The 19551-nt window shown below is 36.1% G+C and overlaps 1 protein-coding gene across 3 annotated transcripts; it reads left to right on the top strand.

The window, feature by feature from the left end:
* The first annotated feature begins 1126 nt into the window (after nucleotides 1–1126).
* Nucleotides 1127–14994, top strand: LOC101271057 (killer cell lectin-like receptor subfamily F member 1). Of its 3 annotated transcripts, none has more exons than XM_004281156.4 (6): nucleotides 1127–1251; nucleotides 3977–4063; nucleotides 5737–5835; nucleotides 10023–10192; nucleotides 13376–13488; nucleotides 14074–14994. In XM_004281156.4, exons 1-6 carry the CDS (start codon nucleotides 1179–1181, stop codon nucleotides 14189–14191), a joined length of 660 nt encoding a protein of 219 aa, XP_004281204.1. In that variant the 5' UTR covers nucleotides 1127–1178; the 3' UTR covers nucleotides 14192–14994. The 3 variants fall into 3 exon arrangements, with proteins under 3 accessions (XP_004281204.1, XP_049550860.1, XP_012392667.1); XM_049694903.1 differs by having other exon boundaries at nucleotides 13376–13497; nucleotides 14084–14156; XM_012537213.3 differs by lacking the exon at nucleotides 5737–5835.
* Nucleotides 14995–19551: the final 4557 nt, after the last annotated feature.

Genomic DNA, 19551 nt, shown 5'->3' with positions numbered 1-19551 from the left:
GTTGTGCTAGTTTCTACTGTACAGCGAAGTGGAGTTCCCTGTGCTATACAGCAGGTTCTTATTAGTTATCTATTTTATACATATTAGTATATATATGTCAATCCAAATCTCCCAGTGCATAAACTTTTTTTTTTTTTTTTTTTTTTGCGGTATGCGGGCCTCTCACCGCTGCGGCCTCTCCTGCTGCGGAGCACAGGCTCCGGACGCGCAGGCCCAGCGGCCATGGCTCACGGGCCCAGCCGCTCCGCAGCATGTGGGATCCTCCCGGACCGGGGCACGAACCCGTGTCCCCTGCATCGGCAGGCGGACTCTCAACCACTGCGCCACCAGGGAAGCCCCCATTCACTTTTTAAATTGTTTTGAACTTATACATTTTTATTCCTTTAATATAAATTTAGTGGAGTTTTAGAAGAAATGGGAGATTAAAATCTATGCTTAATACATTGCATTCAGTGCTAAATTTCTGTGAACCTCATTTAAAAATGAGATTCATTTTCTTTTATGACAGAACCTTGAATTATTTTGACATAGGGTTATTTCTGTCTCATATAGATTATTTTGCAGTTTGGAAATCCACTGCATAATCTATGCCTCAACTTACTTTGATGTTAATATTATAAAGCATAGATGAGAAGAAATAGCTTTAAGGGTATTTTTAAAGTATTACCTAATTAATTACAGTGCATTTCAAGATGAGGAGTCTATCAATTCTTTCTATTACATTCATATTAAAAACCCTCTTTTTTTCTTGTCCTCCCTTCTAAATTGCTATTCCACTTTGGAGAAAATGCTGGAGGTCAAAGAGCTTCTGCCAGAGAATATTTCTTAGCTAAAAGAGCAAGTGGTTTATAGAGGAAAGTGAGGCAATATCTTCTGTAGTATTACTAAAAGTTAAAATTATTCCAAATGTAGGCAGAAAACTAACTGAAGAGCAAGAAAATACTGCATGGATAGTAGTTTTCTTCCATATCATGCACGTGTTCAAAAATCTATTGCCTTGATTGATAAGGCTGAACACATTGCTCTTATCTTTTATTCACAGGGGAAACCCACCAAACTCTGGAGAGGGGAAGGAAATCATCCATCTCAATTTATCTCACTTACAGGAAGTTTGCAAAAATACGGAACTCCTTCAGCAGACTACTACTTGTGATTTTTCTCTCTTTTTAATATATGCAATGGCTGGAGATATAATCTATGCTGATATCAAACATTCATCTTCAGAACATTCATCTTCACGTCAGAGATCTGGTAAGTTGGATTTAGACCTCTTATTAAAATTAAAGTTTTGTTTTTAATCTCCCTTATTTCTGTCCTGTGTCTGTACTTGTCTTACCGGAATTAGGAGACTGGATTCAAAGCAAAAGTTACTGAATGCAAGAATAAGGGTGAATGTTTTTAATGACACCAAGTGTTATAAAGTTAATTGTAACTTTAGTCTTAATATGTAGAACTTTGCTTTTGGTTTTCATAGAAGTTTAGAATTAACGACTATCTGAGTAATAGAATATGTTTGGAACATGAATAGATAGGCACACAGCTAAAGATAAGATTGTAACCTTAAACACAAACCACCTCAGAAATAATAGATTTTCAAATCCAGTGTATTTATACATGAAGCCTTAGGAAAATGTCCATGTTGCATTTATATTCTCTTCTCTAGGGTAAGAATTTTTATATTGTAAAGTTTATAAAAATGTTTAAATATCTTAAAGTCTCCTCATGGTGCTTTGTCCTTGTGGAGTGGATCTGATGTTTTGCTTTCCTATTATTTCCCAAGAATGTATTTTTTCTTCTATATTTATGCGTTTGCAGTTTTCAGGTGGATCTGGTGAGTTGCTTTCTCCAGTTGCAAGAGTCTGTTATTTTCTGTGTTTAAATATTATCTCTCTTAACTTGCGGAATAGAGGCTTTTCTGCTTTATTTTCTCAATAGACTGGGAGCTTTCATTTTATACGCGTTAACAGAACTTCGTTTGAAAAATAACATGGACTAGAACCTTACTCTTATTCCCCCCATTCCCCCCAAATCTCATATAATTGGTCCATTTTTCTAGAGGTTATTTTAACTCAGTTCAAGCAACAAAACCAGTATTTTTGATTCTACATTCCAGGATTTAATTTCTTCTGTTTGGAAAGAGCATTACTCTTTTCCTGGTTTAAAGATTTTGGGACAACATCTTTAATGCTGTCCAGTCCAATATTCTAATCTTAAAAATGAAGAAATATGAATATATAAAAATTAAGTTATCTACCTGCAGTCATGCTTATGACCAGAAGTCAAATATCATATTACTCTTTCACTGCATGTCTCTGTTGTGGATAAACGCAACTTCTGTTCTCATGTGTCATATTATTGAAGAGGGAAAGAACTATTTGATACATTGGATTGTAATGTCCTACAGAGTCCTACACAATTATCCCTGGCCTTTCTCTTCTAACTCGGTAAATTTCACTTATTTTGCTCTGGTTGTTGGCTTTCTCTTGCTCTTTAAAATTACCATATTCTTTTCCATTTCAGAGGCTCATATGTGCTGAAACCCTCTCCCTAATCTCTTAATCTTTGTATACCCAGCACCTCACACAGTACTAAGTACATAGCAGGCAATCGATAGATGCTGGGTAGGCGGATGAATAAATGGATGACTAAATAAATGGATTTCATTTATACTAAACACTTTAAATATTGTAGGTTCATCAGTTCTCCAAGATATAAAACAAAGAGGGCTATCACCATGACACTGAGTGAAATCTCAGTAACAAAGTATGATTCCACTGAGAATATCCCAGGCTAAGATTCAGAAATTCATGCCTTTATAACCTTTACTTCAGGGGCCTAAAAGAATGACCTAGTACCCCTTATATTAGTCCTTTCATGAACTCTGATGCTTTATTCTCCAGCTTTTTAAGTCTGTAACCCCAGTTCTTCACACTAGAAATGTGTGTTGGGATAGTATCACATTCTTCTGGTGATGGCCTTGACTGGTATACTTTGCATTGTTTTGCCTAATAAAAGAAAATACATGGATTTCTTTTAGTGCTTTGAGAATTAATAAATTCTTACTAAAGATGTTTTACTTAATAACAATAATAATGTGGACAAAACATTCTATAATAGGATTCCACTAAATAAAAACTCAGGTTAATATCTCAACACTTGGTTTTGTAATTGGTTATACTTCAACATCAGTTATAGTAGTGCACTCTCAGTATATTGTATGTGTGTGTGTATATATCACATATCTAGTGGAATTGATATACTGTAACTATTTGGGATAAGAGCCTATTGGTTTTAACTATCAACCCAAAGCTAAAAATGCCAGTTTCTTTTTATGATTTATTTATCTTTCAAGTACAAGAGATAGAGTAGATAGTGAACCCCGTACTAATTTTGGTAGTCAAGACACCCAAGGTACAGTCTCACTTCTGCTATCAAGTAACTGTGTGACTGTGGACTTGAAATCCCCATTTTTAACATGCGAATGTTGGACAAGATTATCCCTAAAATTACTTTTATTTTAAAATGTATGATTTTATGCAATTACAATTACATGTCACAGGAAATAGGTGTATTGTATAAAGGAGGAGGCATGAAAGAACGGATCAATCCAAATAAGTGAGTGTTGTCAGTAAACTTATTAGAGACCGGAGAATTTCACAGTCTTATATAAAAATTTAGGGATACAGAGAGTAAATTATAGTTAAGATTAATACTGAGGAATATGTATGGTAAATCAACAAGGAAAAATTTACATCTATTCACAGTTTTCTAGGTCCCCCTTTTCACAAACCAGGGGACCAAATATGCTGTGTGTGTGTGTGTGTGTGTGTGTGTGTAACAGGAAGCTGGATCTACATATTTCAAAGGAAAGTGACTCAAGAGCATAACTGACAAAGTTTATTCAGCCCTTCCCTACCTCTTACTACCTAAGGAATTATTTACTGGGCTTATTAGTGAAATCTATCCAATTTTATAGATTCTCACCACCATGGAATTTTCCTGAAAGTTGAATGTGCAATGATTATCATCCTTCTTGTAATAGTAATTGTGCTGAGCATTTTTGGTAAGTAATTATCAATACCATTTATTTATCCCAAAGTATTTTAGCACCACCTATTGTAATTGTGTTTGCTGTTCAAGTTATAACTTCACAAAAAGCATGAAATTTGATACACAATTAAAATTAGAGATTTTCCATAGAACTTCAGATTGTGATATAATACATATTATGGATTCATTTCATTGATAAAGAGATTAGATTTATATTTTATGACCAAAATCATAAAGTGCATTTTATGCACAATGCATTTCCCAATGCCGTTGATTATGAGTTATACACCATCTTCTCTGAAGCTGCGGTCAGTGAAAGCAAATTAAATAATGAAGCATATTTCTGTTTAAGCTTATCCATATTAGTTACTCCTGGACATCATCATCAATCTTGTATTCATGGATGGGAAATTTGTCTAAAATCAATCAATTCAATCAAGTATTTTAAAATTATACTCATATACTGTGGATATAGCTAAACATAGTCCAATTTCATGTGACAATTATTTAAATATTTTATTGAATAAATGCTTGGAGAAAAACTCCCAGATGATATATATATTCTAAGGAATTCAAATTTCCAGATTAAACCAAACTCTAGAACAGACAAAGGCCGTGTCTGCCTATGTTGCCCTTGTGAATGATATTAGTAATTATGAATGTCATTAGTAACTCGAGGTCAGTAGGCAGAGTCATAGAATTCAGAACTGAATGGGGCTCTAGAAATCAGCAAGGTCAAACCTCCAGTTGAGGTGAACAGTCTAAAACCCAGAGTGATAAGTGGTTTGACTAGTTTAATGTAACTAGTCAATGGCTGAATTGGGGCTTTAACATTGAGGGGAGGAAGCAAAAATACTTAGCATTAAACATCTCTGCTAGGACTTCCCTGGTGGTCCAGTGGTTAAGACTCCACGCTTCCACTGCAGAGGGCACGGGTTCAATCCCTGGTCAGGGAACTAAGATCCCACCATGCCAGGCAGCGGGGCCAAAACAAAAAACAAGAAACCATCTCTGCTATGTTTCCTTTTGTTATAAGATAATAGATTTGTTATCAAAACAGTTTTTTGTTAGTAAAACAGATTTGTTTGTTACTACAATAGATTTTAAAGATTTAATTGCCTAATACACACTATTGTGACATTATAAATTACCAAAACTAATTCCAGTTAAGTGGCCATCAGAAAGACAGCTGTCTTCTTCATGGTCGAAAAATACTCTGGGCTCACCCTACCCTTCTATGTGTACGATTTACATGCACAATCTCAAAAGGAACAGAATCATGAACTGAAGTCAAAACACATAAAACCCTTTCCATGAATCAAGTGATACCTGATACAGTTAATAAGAACTCACAAAATACAAGCTATCCAAATGAGGCTTATATCCAGAGCTGGTTATTTTGTGTTTATTAAAATAAATATGAAAAGTCCGAAAAAAAAAAGTGAGTATCCTTCTGGTCCCAGGTCATATTTTTCCAATTCCCCTAAAGTTAGCATTAATAAGGTTAACAAGAATGCTTGCAAAGGAACGTCCAAATCTTGGAAAAAGTAATGTTGTTTTTCCCTCTAAATTTTTAATCATTTAAATTACTATGGAGTTTCCACATTAATGAACTTCAGAGTCTCTAGAACCCAATGAATTTCTGCTTTGTATTTAATACAGAAAATATGTTTCTTCTTTTATTAGTTATCCGGTTCAAATCTGCAAGACATACTAAAGTAAATAATGAATCAAAAGAGAAATACTGTACTGGGCAAAATAAATCTGAAACAAGCACCTCAAAAGGTAATGTTATTTTATATTGCCTAATTCCTGAGTAAACAAGTATGGACAGTAGTGTGGATTTTACTTGGGTATATCTGAATAAAGAGGAGATTCCTCTACCCCTACAGAGGGATGGTTTAGACCATTGTTTTTCAGGGACCTATTACAGTCCTTGACAAAAATATTTAAAGATCCAAGACAAATGAGAAAAATAAGCTTATATAATGAGTTGTAAATGAATTTAGAGGTATTATATTGGAATAATTGCATTTTCTTTTTTTAACTTCTTTTGGGACATGTGCAGGCACAGAATGTAATCAAAATATTTTCATTCTTAAAATTCATGATCATATCAGGTAGCTTTTTGTCCATTTTTAATGTCATTACATGTAAAAAACTGTAAATGGTAACCTTTATCTTGCTTTCTTATCTGAATGTATTTACCTACTTTTTAAAGTCGAGAAGACACTCAGTCATTTGTCCTTTCTGTTTTCTTTTTCTTTCCAGCTGTTTTCTTTATTATTTTTAATCCATTAATTTAATTCTATATTGAAAAACGATATACCTTTCTTTTTTTGAACATGCATATATAATTCTATTAGAAAGACTCACCAGTCCATGTTATAGGATACATTCAAATTCTAGGAATTCATTAAAACTTTAAAATAGATTTTGATGTTCCCAAGCCCCCTTGACCACATTCTAAAAACTTTAATTTTTTTTAACTAGTGAGACTATGAGGGCAAATTCTGTGGGACATTATCCCCAGAACAAAAGCGTATTACTGTACTCCTATACCCTTGATACAAGTGGTAACAGTGGTATTTAATAAAGCCTCTAGCTTTAAATTCTGTCTAACTTGTTTTCTAATCCTTCTATTGTTACAGATAATCCTATCTATAACAGGCCCTAGAATCCTAGTTTCAATCCAGCAGGAAAGGATACCAACTCTAAATTTCTTTCATCTTAATAAAATAATATTTTGTTGATTTGAGTCCTCTCCCTCTTTTTCTTGATGAGTCTGGCTAATGGTTTATCAATTTTGTTTATCTTCTCAAAGAACCAGCTTTTAGTTTTACTGATCTTCACTATTGTTTTCTTTGTTTCTATTTCATTTATTTCTGCTCTGATCTTTATGATTTCTTTCATTCTACTAACTTTGGTTTTGTTTGTTCTTCTTTCTCTAGTTCCTTTAGGTGTAAGTTTAGATTGTTTATTTGAGATTTATCTTCTTTCTTGAGGTAGGCTTGTATTGACCTATGGTCAACTAATCTATGACAAAGGAGGCAAGGATATACAATGGAGAAAAGACAGTCTCTTCAATAAGTAGTGCTGGGAAAACTGGACAGCTACAGGTAAAAGAATGAAATTAGAACACTCCCTAACCCCATACACAAAAATAAACTCAAAATGGATTAAAGACCTAAATGTAAGACCAGACACTATAAAACTCTTAGAGGAAAACATATGAAGAACACTCTTTGACATAAATCACAGCAAGATCTTTTTTGATCCACCTCCTAGAGCAATGGAAATAAAAACAAAAATAAACAAATGGGATCTAATGAAACTTCAAAGCTTTTGCAAAGCAAACTACAAACAAGACAAAAAGACAACCCTCAGACTGGGAGAAAATATTTGCAAATGAATCGAAGGACAAAGGATCAATCTCCAAAATATATATATCAGCTCATGCTGCTCAATATTAAAAAACAAACAACCCAATCAAAAAATGGGCAGAAGACCTAAATAGACGTTTCTCCAAAGAAGACATACAGATGGCCAAGAGGCACATGAAAAGCTGCTCAACATCACTAATTATTAGAGAAATGCAAATCAAAACTACAATGAGATATCATCTCACACCAGTTAGAATGGGCATCATCAGACAATCTACAAACAACAAATGCTGGAGAGGGTGTGGAGAAAAGGGAACCCTCCTGCACTGTTGGTGGGAATGTAAATTGCTACAGCCACTATGAAGAACAGTATGGAGGTTCCTTAAAAAACAAAAAATAGAATTACCATATGACCCAGTAATCCTACTATTGGGCATATACCCAGAGAAAACCATAATTCAAAAAGACACATGCAGCCCAATGTTCACTGCAGCACTATTTACAATAGCCAGGTCATGGAAGCAACCTAAATGCCCATCAACAGAGGAATGGATAAAGAAGACATGGTACATATATATAATGGAATAGTACTCAGCCATAAAAAGGAACGAAATTGGGTCATTTGTAGAGACTTGGATGGATCTAGAGACTGTCATACAGAGTGAAGTAAGTCAGAAAGAGAAAAACAAATATCTTATATCAATGCACATATGTGGAACCTAGAAAAATGGTACAGATGAACCAGTTTGCAGGGCAGAAATAGACACAGAGATGTAGAGAACAAACGTATGGACATCAAGGGGGGAAAGTGGCCAGGGGGGTGGTGGTGGGATAAATTGGGAGATTGGGATTGACATATATAGACTAATATGTATAAAATGCTTAACTAATAAGAACCTGCTATATAAAAAAATAAATAAAATAAAATTCAAAAAATAAAAAATAAATAAAATAATAGAATAAACTTAAAATATGTAAAGTATAACTTAATAGAACTAGTCAGCCATCATTCCTAATTCTTTGTCTACCTTCTCTGTATTTTATTTCTAGGACTTAAATTAGATGTTCGATAGGCCTTTGCTTTCTATCTTCCATTTCACTTAACCTCTCATTTTTGTCCTCATGATTGTCAATTTGTGCTGAATTCTTGGCAATGTTTTCAGATATACCTTGTGGTTCACAAATTCTCTCTGTTCCTGTTTCTAAGCTGTAGGCTCATTCACTGAGTCTAATTTGAATGATTATAGTTTTCAAACCTAAGGACTTAGTTTCAAACCCTCCAGTTAGCTTGTGATAGTCTCCTGTTATCTGATCATTTTGTAATTTATTCTTTTATTTCTTAAAATAATGTAAACATTATTATTTATGATACATATAATTATTTAAATATCTAAAGTCCTCAGTGACCAAATCTCTTGTTTGTATTTCCTGCTAAAAAATGTTGGCTTGTTTTTTAAAGTATTTGATTTTTTAAAATTTGACTGATCCTGATACATTTCTCCAAAAAGTGTTGATTTTTCTTGGTATGGTTTGATTCATTTAAATTTCTATTTTGGGGGCAGCAGTTTAAATCTCAAGTCAGTTTTTTTTTCTTTTTCTTTTTTAATTTTTATCTGTAATCTAGCTTCCACATTCATCAGCCAGGGACTTAGAAAATTTTTATACACAGCAGTTGATGCACACCTTTTGTTTATTTCTTTTATGGAATTTACTCTTTATTTTCAACATCTGTAGTTGCCCCCAATTCTGTTCTTTGGTTATTCAGACTAGAGAGACTTCAAGTTGTCTACCAAAATTTTGCTCATTCTACATGGCACCAACATTGGTCTGTCTTAGGCTAAAAGTTGTAAAAACAGGAAATTTCTAAATTGTCATACCTTATTTCAAGTGTCAGCTACTCTCCAAAATCTGCCTGCTTTTTTTACTCTTCAATGGCTTCAAGTCATTGTGTGTATGTATATGTGTGTTTTTAAAGAATATTTATTTCAGGGGACAATAAATTATTGGTATGTGTAGGATACCTATGTGTCATCATCTAAATCTACTGGCAAATATTATAAATTAGATCTATTTGTTACCAGCACATTTTTGGATGCCAGGATCCATTTGTACATGGGTAGATCATGAGTTTGTGGGGACATCTATTACACAATTTTTTCCCAAGAAAAATTCTTCCAGTGTGATATATAATTCTCAAAAGGTCTGGTTCATTGGCAGACCACTAATTAAATTCTCTAATTTCTACTTTTCCTCCAAATTTTTATCTCCCTGAGGCTTGGATGTCCATTACTTTATCCTAGTGTCTGTGCATTGCCTAGCTGATAGAAAGCGTAATATATTTTTAAGAGAATTAAACTAAATGGAGAAAGAAAAAAGAAACAAGAAAGAGAGAAAGAAACAATATACACATATTGCAATTCTGTTAATCTTTATTTTTTTTCAAAATCCACCTGGAGGAAAGCACTTACTTTTGTCAAAGAAAGCTTAGGCCATAATTTAACACATTTTGAGAATCTTTAATTAGTATACACACAGTATTAGGGATACAGTCGCAAGTTCCTTTTAATTACTTATCCTTTTTCCTTCCAGGTTATTTCAACTCTTCTACTGCTAGTAAATCATGCCCCTCTGAAGACTGGAAGCTACATGGGGGGAAATGTTACTGGGTTGCTAAAAGTGAGAAATCTTGGAATGAAAGTAAAAATGACTGTGTCATGAAAAATTCACATCTCATGGTGATCCAAGACTTCATTGATATGGTGAGATATAAAATTTGGAGATTATAGCATCCTTCACAACTGCAATACCTTCTTTATGTTACAAATTTGAAAATTTCTGTGAAATAAATTTTTTAAACCTCATTGCTATTAACTACACAATTATTGGTTGAATGAATCATTGAACTATACTATTATCTCAGGCTTTTTTTTGGCTAGGTATAAGAGGAATTCATTTGGTATTATATACCTAAGTTCTTCTCTACAAGGGACCCCACTGCTTACCAGATTTCATTTTAAATGTATGACATAAAATATCTATCTCATCTCCCATGTTTAACCCATTGCTCACAAAGGTTGTAATCAGATTGCATGGCAGCTGAAATTAAAGATGATATTGGGGGAAAGGAAATACAGCATAGTCCTTCTCATGAGGTTTTGCTCTTTGTTGAAGAAAACAAGTATTTTTCTAGCTCTGGCTTAATTTAGATTGAAATTTTGCTACAAGAAGGTTGGACACTAAACTTTCTAAATAAGGCCAGTATTGATTTTATTTTTATAAATTTATTTTTTATTTTCTGGCTGCGTCGGGTCTTCGTTGCTGCGCGTGGGCTTTCTCTAATTGCGGCGAGCAGGGGCTGCTCTTCCTTGCGACGCACGGGCCTCTCATTGCGGTGGCTTCTCTTGCTGCGGAGCATGGGCTCTAGCCCTTAAAGCCCATTATAGTGATCAATTATACACGTGAATGCAACAAGGCAAACACTGATAGAACTGAAAGGGGAAATGGATAAATCCCCAATTATAGTTGGCGATGTCAACACTCTTCTCTGAGTAACTGACAAAACAAGTAGATAATAAATAAATAAATAAATGAATCTGAACAACACTATCAACCAATTACACCTAACGGATTCTACAGAATACTATCCAACACCAGCAGAATACACATTTTTTTCCAAGGAACTTTCATGAAGACAGATCATATTTTGGGACCTAAAAATTTACAAATACAGATATCACACAGGGTATGTCTCAGACCATAACAAAATTAAAGTGCAAATTAGAAACAGAAAGATGTTTGGAAATATCCCACACGTTTGAAAGTTAAACATCACACTTCTAGATAATGTATGGGTCAAAGAGGAAGCATCAGGGCAAATTTTTTTAAAGCATATTTTGAGTTGAATGAAAATAACACTATAATGTCAAAATTCATGGGTTTCAATTTAAGCAGTTTAGAGGGAAATTTATAGCATCAAATGCTTATATTTGAAAAGAAGATAATGTAGAATCATTACTCTAAGCTTCTACTTAAAAAAAAAACCTATGAAAAGAGCAAACTAACCCAAAGAAAGCAAGCGAATGGAAGACTTACACTACTCAATTTCAAGTCTTACTATAAACCTAAATTAATAAATATGGTATAGTATTGGCAAAGAAGAGAGTTATAGATCAACAAAAGTGAATAGAGAGGCCAGAAATAGACTCACACAAATATAGTCAACTGATTTCTTTTGACCGTAGGGCAAAGATAATTCAGTGGAGAAACACCATTCTCTCTTTTATATGCCTAATGACTATTTTCCAACAAACAGCTTTGTCATTTAGCATATGAGTTAAGCTGCATGTGACAGAGTTCCAGAATTGCTGTAGCTGAAACAAATGGATGTTTGCTTTATTCATTGAACCTAAGACACTTTCAATGATAAGATGTATCATTAGTACCCTTAAAAGAAATAGTGCAATTAAAAAGCAAAAACTGAGCTGCCAATGAAACTACCATAAGCCATTAGATTGTTCAATGTTTCCAAAGTCAAAGTGTTAAAATAGGGGAAAGATCTACCTTAGAATATATGTAATAAGTTATGTCACTCACATTGTAGTCTAAACTGCTATGAGATTTCTGCTCCCATCAGTAGGGTGCTGGGTCTACTTGTTTCTGATTGGTTCACCACTAGAACCAATCACAGTTCACAGTCTAGCCATCAGGGGAGAAGAAAATGATGAATAGAAGGATATGAACTTACTCTTTAAATGCTGAATTAGAATTTCAGTTTTTTGTTTTTTTTTTTCAGTATTTTTTGATTCTATCCCATTAGTCAGAAATTAGGTCAGTCACATTGTCACACTTAGCCAAAAGGGAGGCTGGGAAATGTCACCTTTATTATGGCTGGCCATATACTTTGGCTCAGGGGTTAATACAAAAAGAGATATTAAAAACCTATGGGGCTTCCCTGGTGGCACAGTGGTTGAGAGTCCGCCTGCCGATGCAGGGGACACAGGTTTGTGCCCCGGTCCAGGAAGATCCCACATGCTGCGGAGTGGCTGGGCCCGTGAGCCATGGCTGCTGAGCCTGCGCGTCCGGAGCCTGTGCTCCGCAACGGGAGAGGCCACAACCGTGAGAGGCCCGTGTACCGCAAAAAACAAAAAACAAAAAACAAAAAAAACCCCTATGAACAGGGCCTTCCCTGGCAGTCCAGTGGTTAAGACTTTGCCTTCCAATGCAGGGGGTGTGGGTTCGATCCCTGGTCGGGAGCTAAAATCCTACATGCCTCCTGGCCAAAAAACCAAAGCACGAAACAGAAGCAATATTGTAACAAATTCAATAAAGACTTTAAAATGGTCCACACCAAAAAAATCTTTAAAAAAACCAAAAACAAACAAAAAAACCTATGAACAGTATGTGTCCCATGAGCTCAGAGATTGCTTTCTTTCTGTAACTTTCCCTGTGTATTCTCTTGCTTCTAGATATTATTTCATACTTGTATTTAGTAGTAATCATTAACATTTATGCAAGGAGCATTTATTATGTGCCAGGAAGTGTTTAATAATATTATTATTTATTAACAAATCAATAATAGCTCTTTGAGATAGTACTATTATAATCTGAATTTTAGTGATTGGAAAAATACAGAAGTAAAAAGATTGAATAACTGTGCAAAGATGTGTAGTAGTAAATAGTAGTGCTAGGACTCAAATCAGGGAGCTGGACTCCACAGCTTTGATATCTACTAACATTGTACGTAATTGTTGTTTAGCAGTCATCCCATTGAGTTGCAGTAAAATTTCCCTCCACTGTGATCTATTTGAAAGCATGGAGCATGTCTAACCTGTTCATTCCCAGCTTCTAGTGCAGTGCCAAGCACACAGAAGGTGCACTTGCGCTATTTTTCTTGCATCTGTCAGAATCACTTTGTTTCATGTAACATTTCCTATTCTCTTTAGAGTTTCCTATGGCGGAACCTACAGGCTTCAGCCTCTTATTGGGTTGGTTTGAGGATCCCTCCTGGAGAGGAATTATGGACCTGGGTGGACAATAGCACTTTTGACCCCCAGCTGTAAGTTTTGTCGCATTTTTTGTGGTTTTAATCCCATATTGTATGTGACAAGATAGAGACGTTTGACATTGTTGGCCCTGAACTGATAGAACAGGTATAAATTTCCTACACTCTGATAAATATTTCTATAAAATGGTTCACACAGAAAGTTGAGAAAGAAAAGAAATCTCCCTCCAGCCACTCAGAAGATTTATGTGAGAAACAGGATTTGCCCCACTGCCTGATTTTGTCTTTTTATCTAAAAGGTAAATTAGCAAGTATAAACTCTCTTATGAGTGCACAGGTTTAGTTTACGAAACATAACTTCCTGCTTATTTCTTACAGTGATCAATTTTCAAATGATAAAAAAGTCAGAGGTAATATTTTAGCTATCTCTAATGAACTATGAACTTCTCTGGAGAGAGGTTTTGAGAAATAAAGCTAAAAGTGGGAAGAATTGCTTTACCCATCATACTGTTGTGTATTTAAATTGTTTGAATGATTATGTTTTCACCAAAAAATTAAAAAATATTTCCTTTTAAGTCTCTTGACATAAGCATATATTCATGGCTGACGTAAAGGTAACCATTTGCTTTCTTTCTATAGGTTTTCAAAGAAAAAAAAAAAGCCACGGACCAGGAGTATGAAATGTGTCCTGGTGTCTTATACTGAGATAGCTGGAGAAAGTTGTGAGAACCATCATCAGTGGATTTGTCAACTGTAATCCACTCGGCAGAAAATTGGTCTCCATTTGTCTGACTGAGAGACACCACATGAAGCTTGAGCTCAGATCATAAGAAAGTTCAGAGGGTTGCATGTGTCCTAGAGGGCTGTGTGTGTGTGTGTGTGTGTGTGTGTGTGTCCATTTATGATTCATGTGGGTATAATAATATTTCTCAGAAGTGTGGAAAGGGTAATAGAGAAAATGTTTTAGAAAATGAGTAGTTATGATGAATAGATTTTTACATGTGAATGATCAATGTAGTTATTCAATCATCCGTTTTGTTTTGCCCGTATTTTTGGAACTTCAGTCTTTATCTTTTCTGCATCTTCCCTCTATGATATCCTTAGCTAATCACCTACATTCTCATGATTTCAACTACCACATACAATGCAATGCCTATCAATGTTATATCTCTAGTCCAGATCATTCCCTGATCACTAGACCTGTATACCGTCCTGCCTGTTTAACGTAGCAAATCTACAATCTCAAAGGTACTCCGAACCCAACATATAAATATAATTCATTAAATTTCATCATAAAAGGAACCATCTTCCAGCACTCCATATCTCAATAAAGGACATGCCATACAAGACAATTATGCCATCTATAAACCAGCTGTGGTCTTGTTATAACCCTCTCTTTCACACACAGCTCTAGGCTGCTATCCCCTTTCCATCTCATATCACCAAGTTTTACTTATTTTTTTTATTAAATCTCTCTCAAACTTGTCCTCCTCTCTCCATCACCCCTTTCACGATCTTAATACAAAGGTACTAAAATATTAAATAACTGCAATAACAACATCTTCCTGTTTTACTTTTCTTCCATTTCAATCATTCCCTGCCTTGAATTCTGTGATGTTTTTAAAAATATATACTGACAATTCAATCTTCCCTTTAAAAAATACCTCAATATCTTCCTTATAATAATACCAAATTCCATAACATAGCCTAGAAATCCCTATCAGGTTTAACCTTTCCTTACTTATTCTGTCTCTTCCTACACCAAACACCCAAACTCTCAGGACCACAACTCCATTAAACTAATTTCTGGAACTCATGCTGTATTTCACCACATTGCCTTCACAGAAATTGTTCTCTAGACCTGAAATTCTCCTTCTTCTCTTCTCCATCAGGTTACCTCCCAAATATTCTCTATATCTCTGCTCAGTTTTTAAGAGCTTTTCCTTGAGCTCCATGACAAGGTCAAATATTCTGACATTATATTCCCCTCCCCAGTACTTACCACATTTTAGGTCTTACCTATACAAGTCTTTTGAGTGAATATTTGATTAATGTCCTCTGCCCTCACTTGACTGTAGATCACATAAAGACCCAATATCTGTTTTTATATTTTTAGTGCCTTTTAAATTACCTACTACATAATAACTACTCAAAAAATATTTATTATATTAAGTTTTCTCTAAGAGATCACAGGAGTAAAACGCTGATACGTGGCTAGGGAGATGGGGTGCAAAAGAAAAAGACTCAGCTGATGGAGGTCTAATTGTTAGGTCATTAAAAGTCAACTGAAGGGGGCTTCCCTGGTGGCGCAGTGGTTGAGAGTCCGCCTGCCGATGCAGGGGACACGGGTTCGGGCCCCGGTCCGGGAGGATCCCACATGCCGTGGAGCGGCTGGGCCCGTGAGCCATGGCCGCTGAGCCTGCGTGTCCGGAGCCTGTGCTCCGCGGTGGGAGAGGCCACGGCAGTGAGAGGCCCGCGTACCGCAAAAAAAAAAGTCAACTGAAAACCCAAGTATTTGTCTGCTCTGTGACTGATATAGAAAGAGAATCCTATAAATACCGAAGAAGTTTATAAGAAGGGTTAAGTGCTTCAGAGACAAACATTTTTGTGATGTTTATGCTCACCTCTTTACCTTGATTATATCCTTACAAGTTTTCTTGTGTATTATCTCATAACACAAACCACCTTATATATGCTGAGTTGGACATTGTGTATAAACTGGTAAGCAAACCATTTACATTGTGGCATGTTGGTACTACATCCCAACAACAAAAAAACATGTTTTATTTTATGGACACAGTAGTGTTCATAAAACAATTATGAAGGTCAACAAAGAACACATGAAAGATTAACAGAACCCAGTGGCCAAGAAGACTCAAGGCAGAGGTTATAAGACCATTGGTGCAGCACAAGGAAGTTGATTTGTCCGTATGTGCTGACCAATGTCAGAGTGGTGTCTAGTGGCAGGGAAGCCCAATGATTGAGTAAAAGGAGCTCTTTGGGAGCAAGACCCAGAGTGAAGTTATGACAAAATGAGAAGAAGGGAGATAGTGAGAGAGAATAGATCACAGCTGAGATAGGAACCAATAAGGACAGAAGGGCCCTATAGAGCACTCAGGAAAAGAGGGGACAGAAACACCAGAACTAGAGAGTGCTCAGCAGGGGTGGTTAGTGACTTCGAAATGTTTGCTGAGAGGGTGGACACCAGAGATAGAGAAGGCTAAAGACAGAGTTGTGGAGGCCAAAGAAGTTCCCCGCACAAGTTCCTTACACAACAGCCCAGCTTCCACCATTGCTACAGCAGAGATCTTGCTGCAAGAGCTGCCAGCAGCCACCCTTAAGGTAGAGCTTGTTCCGGTGGCTGCAAGAGACAGAAGATACAAGCTCCAGCCAGAAGCAGAACAGGAACTGGAGGACCCGGCCATCCTAGCAGGATTCATATTTCCCAATATCCCTGACTTCACCACATCCTTTCACTCTCGCCCTAGGGCTTTCTTCATGTTGCCTTTCCTGTGGTTTCTCCTACTCAATGTCAACCCAAGCTGTGCTGGGGCCCTGGAACTCCACATATCATGTGAGGAAAAAGGATACAGGAAAGAATGAAAGTAAATTCATCAGTTTTTTAGAAAAGAAAGCCAGTCTTGGGTCAAGCTCTCCAAGCTTGGAAACCAAGAGAATCTATCACAAGTGTTCAAGATCACTTATGTTATCATCTTACGTGAGGCTGAGTAGAACTAGTCCTTGGGGAAAACCCTTAAGAGATTAGACTTTGGTATCTCCAACCTTTAGCATACAAGGTCAAATGGTCAATGCCGAAAGGGTGAGATGTGTGTGTGTGTGTATGTGTTGTATTATCATACACAAAGTGATTTTATATACATTATCCTATGAGAAACTCACAATAATTCTGTGTGGTATGGAGTCTAGTTTTTATTTTTGTTTTTCTCAATTAGGAATCAAAGACATAAGAAAATGAAACCACTTGTCCAAAATCCAAGTCAACTTCTCCCTCTGATTACACCCGATATGGGAGGGTGACTGATTAATATTGGTAAAATACTCTCTTTCTGCAAGTATCCTGAACTCTTGTAATAAATCATGGCCATTGAATCTTCTGTGTTTAGATTTCATTCTGGAGCCCTAAACCATACTTACATGGTCTGAAAGCTCCTATCCATACTACCCCTGCCTTGTGCAATCTACCTCCTGAGAAGAATGATATCCTATTATTTTCTAAGAGTTTCTGTCTTGGTTGTCTCTCTGAGTTTACATAATCGATGTAGAAAAGTGGGAAGACAGCAGGACCAATATAGAATCAATATCTGCTGGGGGCTGAGCCTAGACTTCCCTTACCTAATTGACGTCTTTCACAAATATTAGCAAAAACTGATACAGTAAGGGTAAAGGTGACATATAGAGAAAGAAATGCACATCATACTCCAAGTGTGATTTTTTCCCCCAAGACTCTTTTGTACTCTGCCCTTGATGGTCTCAACTCCCCCCCCATCTCCAACCATTCAGGTCCTCACTTTTCTGGTCCCACTCTCTCAGGTATCCACCCTTCTCCTAACACTTTATTCTTCTCATTCATTTTAAGGAGAAATCCACCTCTGTCAAGTCCCTATATTAGCCTGACCCCACAAATCCACCATGTTTTGGAGAGCATCTGGGAACCCGCACTAACATAACCTAATTTCTTACAAGAGCAGTCAATATTATATATAACAATGCATTTTGGTTAATTCCATTAAGAAGAGTTCTTTGATTTTTCTCATATACTTTCTATTTTTTTTGACAAAAACTCCCTTTGACATCTCATTACTCATTTTTAAGAAAGCAACAGCCAGGACTTCCCTGGTGGCGCAGTGGTTAAGAATCCGCCTGCCAATGCAGGGCACACGGGTTCGAGCCCTGGTCCAGGAAGATCCCACATGCCGTGGAGCAGCTAAGCCCGTGTGCCACAACTACTGAGACCGCGTGCCACAACTACTGAAGCCCGTGCGTCTAGACCCCAAGTTCCACAACAAGAGAAGCCACCGCAATGAAAAGCCCGTGCACCACAACCAAGAGTAGACCCTGTTTGATGCAACTGGAGAAAGCCCGCGTGCAGCAAAGAAGACCCAACACAGACAAAAAAAAAAAAGAAAAGAAAGCAACTGCTAAGAGATTTACACCCAAATATAAAAGTAATTATATTGAATGTAAGTCAACAAATACTACAAGTAAAAAATATTGTCAGGGTATATTTAAAAACAAGGAAAACAAAAGCTAGTCTCTCAAAAAATGGCTAAGACAAATAAAAAATTTAAAAGTATGTGAAAGATTTGAAAAACAATTAACAAATCTAATAGAAATGACCTATCAGGAGCAGTACATGAAACAATTGCAGTTTTCTTTTCAATTATACAAAGGACGTTTATAAAATGGACTTTCAGCTGGGCTATTAAAGAAAAGAAAAGAGCTCTACAAATTACAAAGGATTGAAATCATAAAATATATATCTTATCAATATCACTAAACAATATTAAGAAAGGAAAAAATAGGGCTTCCCTGGTGGCACAGTGGTTGAGAGTCCGCCTGAACATGCCCGATGCAGGGGACACGGGTTCGTGCCCCGGTCCGGGAAGATCCCACATGCCACGGAGCGGCTGGGCCCGTGAGCCATGGCCGCTGAGCCTGCGCGTCCAGAGCCTGTGCTCCGCAACGGGAGAGGCCACAATAGTGAGAGGCCAGCGTACCACAATAAAAAAAAAAAAAAAAAGGAAAAAATAACAAAAATATAATATGAAAAAATTTACTTGCTTGAAAATAGTCTGGATCATATTAAAAGATCACAATAATAATTACAAAATAATTTTAACTGAGTGGTAATGTATATCAAAACTTGGAAGTCAAATCTAAAGTTGTGCTTATAGGAAAATATATATCATATATATATATATATATATATATATATATATATGCTTATAGGAAATGCATATGATCCAGCAATCCCACTACTGGGCATATACCCAGAGAAAACCATAATTCAAAAAAATACATGCACCCAAATGTTCATTGCAACACTATTTACAATAGCCAGGTCATGGAAGCAACCTAAATGTCCATCGACAGACG

Source organism: Orcinus orca, chromosome 11 (assembly GCF_937001465.1).
Source record: "Orcinus orca chromosome 11, mOrcOrc1.1, whole genome shotgun sequence".
NCBI lineage: Eukaryota > Metazoa > Chordata > Mammalia > Artiodactyla > Delphinidae > Orcinus > Orcinus orca.
The sequence above is the reverse complement of the archived record's forward strand: the minus strand, read 5'-3'. Positions and strand labels throughout refer to the sequence as shown.